The sequence below is a fragment of the Volvox carteri genome, assembly GCF_000143455.1.
Source record: "Volvox carteri f. nagariensis unplaced genomic scaffold VOLCAscaffold_9, whole genome shotgun sequence".
Lineage (NCBI taxonomy): Eukaryota > Viridiplantae > Chlorophyta > Chlorophyceae > Chlamydomonadales > Volvocaceae > Volvox > Volvox carteri.
The window spans coordinates 2,199,039-2,206,723 of NW_003307552.1; the positions used below are offsets into that span (position 1 = coordinate 2,199,039).

Sequence of the window (7,685 nt, forward strand, 5' to 3'; positions counted from 1 at the left end):
TGGTGGGACGGCCTAAGATACGTGGGTTATGGCCTTGTAAACCTTTCTGTATAGCGGATGCCCATTGAATTAAGCTTGCATTGTTTTTGAAGCATTATGTACAGCGGCCGAATGCATTGAGCGCGCCATGCGCATAGCGCGCTAGGGAGATATAATTCAATACAGATATTTGCGCAAGGTATCATAGCGTGCCTGCATGGGCATTACTGCAATGTGCTGCAAGGCATCTGCTGCTGCTGGCGCGCTGGGGCTAAGATTTGGGTGATGAATGGGATCAAAGTATAATTATTCGTAATTAAATAAATTCTGTTTTTTATGTATTGACGTCAAGGCTCATCATTAGCCCCTGCTGAGTTCTGCGCGATAAACCTCCGAGCGGCAGCCGTAAGGATCAACGTTGCACCGCGCCGTGCAGAACGATTAAGCTCATATTATTATAATATAATAAGACGAATTGTTACAGCCACAGGTGCGCTGTTCTTTAATGTCTGTCTGGATTCAAATAATTTTGCTCATATACCCACAGGGACGTAACATGGATGCAAAAGGTCAGTCAAAGTTTTTATTTATTTATCTAGAATTATCAGCGCTAATTTATGGAGAATTTTGGGAAGGCTGCGTCGTGTGCATGGGACGATGTGGCAGGCGCCCGCCTCGTGCTTTTTTCTGACCTTTTCGGGATACATGACGGCTTCTACCGAGCATGCGTATATTCGTCTATGTGGATGTATGTTGCAGCTCGAAATTACAGACGTCGCAGAGATTAGCGGGACTGAGCTAGAGAAAAGCACTTGACGACTGTGAGAAAGATGAGCTAAGTACGACTAAAACAGAAACATGCAGGAATATAAAAGGAAATGGGGCGAGTGAGCTAATAACCTGGGAGCAAGAAAGTTTTATTAAGGCTTCCATTTCATTGGTTATTTCCCAACCTTCGACCTGGCTTACCAAGGTTCCGATACCCGCGGCATTACACAGCTCCAACTACAAGTAAGTGAGCGCAATATTCAAAATACAATTATGCCGAAATTTGTGATGTGTCGTGCTGGGTTGGGATCTTTGCAAGAGGAATCCTCGTCTGTATGATATGCTCCTCACGCACGGACTAGGCAGGGCGGAAACCAACTATTGAATCGACTCTCGAGTTTTATTGTGCGATCAATTTACTTTACAATTGCCTTGGCCTTGTCGTGTCTAAGACAGCGAGAAACGCGCCTAGCTGCTTGTTCCGTTAACGTAGCGCTGCGGCCCTCGGCACCCTGTATCGTCCGCAGGGAGCTGTTTCTCAAGGGTCTGCTAAACGATAGCATCTGGCCACTGCTGCTGGCTTGTCGCCATGACCCGGCCGCTGAGCCAAATGTTCCCGCCGATGCGGCTGCTGACGGTTTCGGTATTCCTGTGCATCATTCAGAGCTCCGCAATTCCCCCAGCTGAGGCTATTGGACTTGGGCAGGAGCTAGGAGGTGATAATAGCCGTAGGCTATCGAGCACTGACACGATAATGCAAGATGCCCCTGCCGTTTCCCGTCGAGGTTGTTGGAACCGCCGGCACCGAGCTGGCATGATTTTTGCTGGTTGTTTAATGCCGATGCAGATAACTCCGGATCCAGCGAATTTGTGCTTTCGGATGGAGGGACGGCACGGAGGCAGCTACACCAAACCAGTAAGTTTCCTTCATTCGTTCTGTCCATCGGGCTTTTCACTTGTGAAGCGTGTGGATTTGCATGCGCATCAGCAACCTTAGCTGTCTGCTTTGGCATCCCCGAAAGTCTGCTTGCTGCTTGCATAGAGGGTAGAGTGCAGTCCGTTCGTAATTGTTCCTCCTGTTCCCTTGTTTCGGTTCGTAAGAACAGAGCCTTTGATGTTTGTATTCTCACATTTTTTTGCCTTTACTTTGCCTTTACTTAGCGAGCTACGGTACTTAAAAAAAATCGGTATGGATGGGTTGTTTTAGTTGTCTTCGCCAACAATGGACGGAATGCCGGGGCGGGTGCTTGACATCCTGAGTCGTCGATCCTGATTCCTAATCCTGCACGCGCATATATCATGCAGCGCGCAGCATGCATATGCATGTGTCATCCGGCCATCCTTTGTTCCTCCTTGCTCTGCCGCAGCCTGTAACAAGAACCTAGGCTACAAGGTGTACCCGGACATGGATCACGTAGGAGACACCATTACAACCTCCAACAGACCGGCTACGCAGTGCACAAACGACGCTAACTGCGTCGCCTACAACTCTAACGGGCAACTAAAGCGGGCTTGGTCTCCCATGACCAAATCGACTGGGACTTGCCTGTACATCAAGGAAGCTTTCGCGCCGACAGGTAAGAGGTGTCAACGGTGACGTTATATAATACATGCATGGACTAATACACCTTGCGCGTGCTAGCGGCGTCTGAGCAGTGTAGGTAAGATGCTCCAGATACATCCGGATCCTGCAGGTGGCGGCAAACCTGATTACCTGTAATAGCAAACCCACAGTTGGCAAACAACGTTTCTATGTTGACCTTAGTGGCCGATAGGGACTTAGACTGGTGACCAGAGGTCGGCAAATAAGGCGGGTACTGCGGGTCCGCAGTACCACAGTAACCGCAGCCGAAATTCGGCTTAAGCCCCCGTAAGGCTGCGGGTCTCTAATGACCGAAATTTGACCAAAAGACGTGATTTGCGGCCTCTATTGGGGCCCGTAGGGCCACGCGCTGAACTGGAACTCTGTGTTTGACTTTGAATTGTTTTTAGGTTTACTGACCGAAATTACGCCCTCCCGCAGCCGTAGAAACCGGTTTGCCGGCCTCTGGGCTGGACTAACGCCCCCGATCTAGTCCAATGGCAACACCGAAACGCATACCGGTATACAACGGGGGAAACGGGCAGGAGGCCCGATTCCCGGCGCCGCTCACTGCAAAGACTTAAGAAACGAACAGCAAATACATAAAAAAATTCGCGAATAGTTGATGCTCTATACGTGATGCGGATGCCGTGAAGAGCTGTGGCAGAGGGCAGGTAAAACCCTAAGGAAACACTATCTAACCTGTGCGACAACTCCATACTTTTACTCGATTGAAGCTAGATGATTCTATTTGTACTGGTGTCTCTCCAAACGAGAAGTCTGAGCGCGAAAGGTGCGTCGGCTGTAAGTCACGGAAGTAAGGGTGTATTTCCAGTGCGGATTAAGGCCGGGGATTAGGGCACGGAAGTCCTTGGTACGAGCTTAGCACATAGTTTCGTTCCATAAGGGAACCAAAGGTTGAAAAGGCGAGGTAAGTTTGCCAACAACTTAGCCGTTTGAGCACGTATCGATGGAGGACAGAGGGCTAATCCCTGGCCTTAATCCGCACTGGAAATACACCCTAAATGGAACATACAGACGAGGAAATGAAGAAGGCGGCGATTATCAATCGCTGAGAAACTAATGCTAACGCACAAAAAACGTCAACTCGCTCGAAACGGAACTCCTTGGCGGTTATCGCGGATCATTTGATGCATTTGGTTGTCGATGGCTCAGACTATTTGCCGGACGGGTCAGGTGGGCCGGACTTAGACTAGGAAATCTGACTCCTAGGTGTGTGTGGTTGTTACAGTGGGCTCCAGACTCACGAAGAGTAGAGCCAGCGGGCCAGCGGGCCGTGCACTGCACTAGAGACTAATATACAAACTAGACAATCACCCAGATGAGACAAGTAATGGCAATTAACCAGTCAAAACAGCGACCAAAGGGAAGGCTCAGGACCCCCAATTATTATTGAAATAGGCCTCAGCCTGAAAAGCCCTCCAATTAAGAGAATCAAAAAAGAAAATAGGTGATAGCTAATTGTGTTGTGGGCGACGCGTATACATCGTCTTCCCGTCTTCCCTCCTGCATTTCCCTCCCGCCTGTTGTGTGGACGTTCCTGACTTATTCCTACGCTCCCATGTGGTGTACCGCAGCTTGCGCCAGCTATGAAGGTTACACTGCATCGGCCGACGTGGACGTTCGCGGCAACAATATATCCAATCTCGCACTCGGAAAGGCAGCCACCCGCTGCTTAGCTGACCCAAAATGCAAGGGCTTCAACAGCGCCGGGTGGCTAAAGAGCGCCCTGGCACCCTTGGTACAGTCCAGGGGAATCTGTTTTTACACCAAGATTGATGAGTCGTCACCGCCGCCGCCGTCGTTATCACCACCACCGCCGAAGTCGCCACCACCACCACCGCCGCCGTCGCCACCACCACCAGCACCTCCGCCGCCACGATCATCTCCCTCGCCACGACCGTCGCCATCCCCATCGCCCTCGCCGTCGCCCTCATCGGTGATCTCCACAGCCGGTGCGTCTGCTGGTAGCTCAAACGCTGTGTGAACACATGCGTGCATTTAGTTAGTTTTGCAACCCCGTACTGCGGACAGTTGGGCTCTATTTGTACCCGGGGATCTAGGACTGCACTCCCCGCCACCTATCCCCTTGCGGCTTCATCCGTTGGATGAATGACGCGCTTGAAGAGTTCCTCTTCCGCCCCGGGGCCACCGGACCGGCTCGTGCTTCCTGCTGCGGTTTCGATGCATGCGAGGGAGCTATGGGATGCATCCCGAACGGCAATGTAGATAGACCGGCAGCCACACGCGTCTGACGGTTGCATATTGTGTTGTGATGTGAGATGTGTGTGTATACATGAGGTCTAAGTGGACTCATCATCTCAATCGTCGACAGGTGGGTCAAATGGGTGGTGCGGTACCTTGCACGCTGTTGCATTACACGCACCCCGCGTGTATTCGGCATGGCAACCAAGGCGGCGGAATTCGTTTGCAGCTGGGCGCCGATTTTATTGTTGCCTTCCCCTAGCTAGCTTAAAGCTAGCACAAATTCACAGAAGGGCTGGCTTGGCTGGCTGGCTGGCGCCATTCCTTTCTATTACAACAAGGAGCGGATTCAGTTGACAATTATTTTTACCTTCCTGGCAGAAGCGACAGCACCTGCCGCGTCTACAAATAGAAGCGAGGCGCACCGAGTTGGGGCTCACGATATCTGGAAGCCCCCCTCCATCGCGGTCTATTCCGTTACTTTGCGGATAAGATATGTATGGCATAACACACAAATGGCAGATTAACGGAGGACGGCTCACCGACTTGCATGGTAAATTACACAGCAGGCCATCATGACCATCCATCCGTACATGTGCGATGTCACGCAGGTTGCCCGGACGCTGCTGCAGTGCTGGCGCAGCACAACGCGTACCGAGCGAACCACAGCAGCCCCGCAATGGTCTGGGATGAGACCCTAGCCAAGCAGGCCCAGGTAAGACAGCGAGCAAGCGAGCTAGGTGTTCAGCGCCAAGCGCCTAACTAATACACTGAAAGCCCCAAACCGGCAACAACCGGCCTCCTTCCTCCCTCCTCAGCTAGCACTATTATTGCCTTGGGAGTCGAGCTGCGCGTCTTTTCTGTCTGCACGATTATTATTATTATTATTATTATTATTATTATTATTATTATTATTATTATTATTATTATTACTGTTATTGTTATTGTTATTATTATCCGCATATGTATATCATTCTCGCGGCCAGCTTTATCACCCTTCTCCTCACTTGATTTGTGTGGACAGTCGACCTACGGCATCACACGCGGCACGTTACCCCTGTAACCGCCGTACGATGACACCCAAGCCGCCGTGTGTGTGTGTGTGTGTGCATGTATTTGCATTTCATGCATTTGCATGATGAGCGATGTGGAGAAGGATATAACGGCGAAGAACCTGTGACATGTATGTGTTTGTGACTGCGCAGGTCTGGGCCCAGGGCTTAACTAGCCCCACCTGCCGTCTAGAACACGCCACCAGCGGGGGCCAGTTTGGTGAGAACCTGTATCTGACGTTCGGTTCATTAAAGTGCAACGATGCCGTTAAGACCTGGTACGGCGAGATCAGGTCTTACAAGTTTACGGACAACCCCTGGACCGACAACCAAGCCAACTTTGGCAACATCGGGCACTTCACCCAGGTGGTGTGGAAGTCCAGTACCACGCTAGGCTGCGGTGCGGCGACCGACGCAGGCGGTTCTTGTGCGGTCGTGGTGTGCCGCTACAAGCCGGCTGGAAACGTTGCGGCAAACTCTTTCTTCAAGGCCAATGTCCTGCCGCGCATCTGACAATAGAGGAGACTGACTCGTGGGTGTTGGGTGCGTGGCTGGGGAACGGAAACCCCCACGGCGATTCAGGGGTGATCCAGTTTGAGGAGGAAGACAGAAAAACGAATGGAAACGAAAATATCGTCAGCTAGTTCGATTGAGACGGAAAGGATGTTCCGCAATGCCTGCTTGTTTTAAAGCGTCGGGTACACGTCCTTTGTGTTTATGGAGAATAAGGTGCACCTTCACCCACCTGATCCTTAAAGGGGAAATACAAAGAGCTTTTTTAGCCGGGGATCCCCTGACTGAGCTAGGTCGAGCTAGGGTGTGTCTCTGTCCGCCTGTCTGTCCGGTCGCAAACCGGGACGGAGAAGCGACGGAAGCCCCCTGGTAACCGGCCGATGCACGCATACATACATGCATGTCTACCAGGCACGCAGGTGGACGTTGTGCACATTCAATCACAGAATGTGCATGATATATATTTCAGCAAGCTCTAAGAGACTTCTGATCAGGCATGTGGTTGGCTTCCCCTTCGTTATCATGCAGGATGAGTTATCAATCGGACGGGTCGATATGCATGGAGTCCTAAATTACCGAACTTCTATATTGAAGGGCCTATCTGTCCATGCATACGTATGTAGTCCCGGCATAGCCAGGACATACAGCTTTCCGGATGGATGTCTTCATTTACACCATCAGATTGTTGATGTTTGTATGCACGTGTGTACGTAAGCACAAAGGGTGTGTGTTTGCGTGCGGAAGCTAGCTATAAATTCTGCTGGTTGTGATTGCCCGGGTCCATTGGATGATGCGGTGGAGGTGCCGCGGGGCCGGTGACAATGAGCACGTGTATATACGGGCAACCGTATGTAAATATGTACATGTGGTCTCTGCAAGTTCATAAGTTTATTAAACCCCTCTTTCTTTGAATGTGCGTGCTAGAAAGGAGGATGTGAAAAGCCAGGATGACGTAGGAGATGACCGTAGCGGTGGCGGCTGTGTTCACAAAAGTTGTTATCTTTGATTAACGGTATCTGTTGAAATGATATCAGCCTTTACTTCAATAGCAGCATTGGGGGTGGTGGCTACCCAACAACGCTCGGCGGTAGTGTGCTGCTGTGTGTTTGTAATTTGACTGTGTATAAGTGTACGTACGATGTATGATGTCTGGGACAGGGGGTTCGTATCTTCACCCGTGGCAGCTACCCTGCGAAACCTGCCTTCCCCGGTATTTCGGGGCACCCTCATCCAGTCACCCTAGTCAACTTCTCAGTGGATCGCTCAGGTTCCGCACCCACAACCGGCATCCAACGGAGTCTGCCGAATCAACTCCATTCCTGGTCAGCTCGCAGGATGTATGTATGTGTGTACGGCGGTGTGTACGGCGGTGCGGGAGCGAGCACTCTCTGTGGGATGTTCAGCGCCAAGTGGAAGAAAATCACAAGGGTACCCAAAAATGCACCTCGCGAGCACGAGCATGAGCTCCAGGAGGCGGTGTCTCATCAGCTATTATCAGCATTTGCTGTCTCCCCCCTCACTGCAGCCGGTGCTGCTGCTGCTGCTGCTGCTGCCCGCTCATATCT

The 7,685-nt window shown here is 51.2% G+C and overlaps 1 protein-coding gene across 1 annotated transcript; it reads left to right on the forward strand.

Annotated features, from left to right (window-relative positions):
• Nucleotides 1-876: 876 nt before the first annotated feature.
• lsg1 (PR-1 like protein) lies at nt 877-7,247 on the forward strand. Its single transcript, XM_002948202.1, has 7 exons — nt 877-990; nt 1,275-1,463; nt 1,595-1,663; nt 2,115-2,324; nt 3,928-4,305; nt 5,167-5,270; nt 5,761-7,247. The coding sequence occupies exons 2-7, from the start codon at nt 1,337-1,339 to the stop codon at nt 6,118-6,120; spliced, it is 1,248 nt and encodes a 415-aa protein (XP_002948248.1). The 5' UTR covers nt 877-990; nt 1,275-1,336; the 3' UTR covers nt 6,121-7,247.
• The last annotated feature ends 438 nt before the right edge of the window (nt 7,248-7,685 follow it).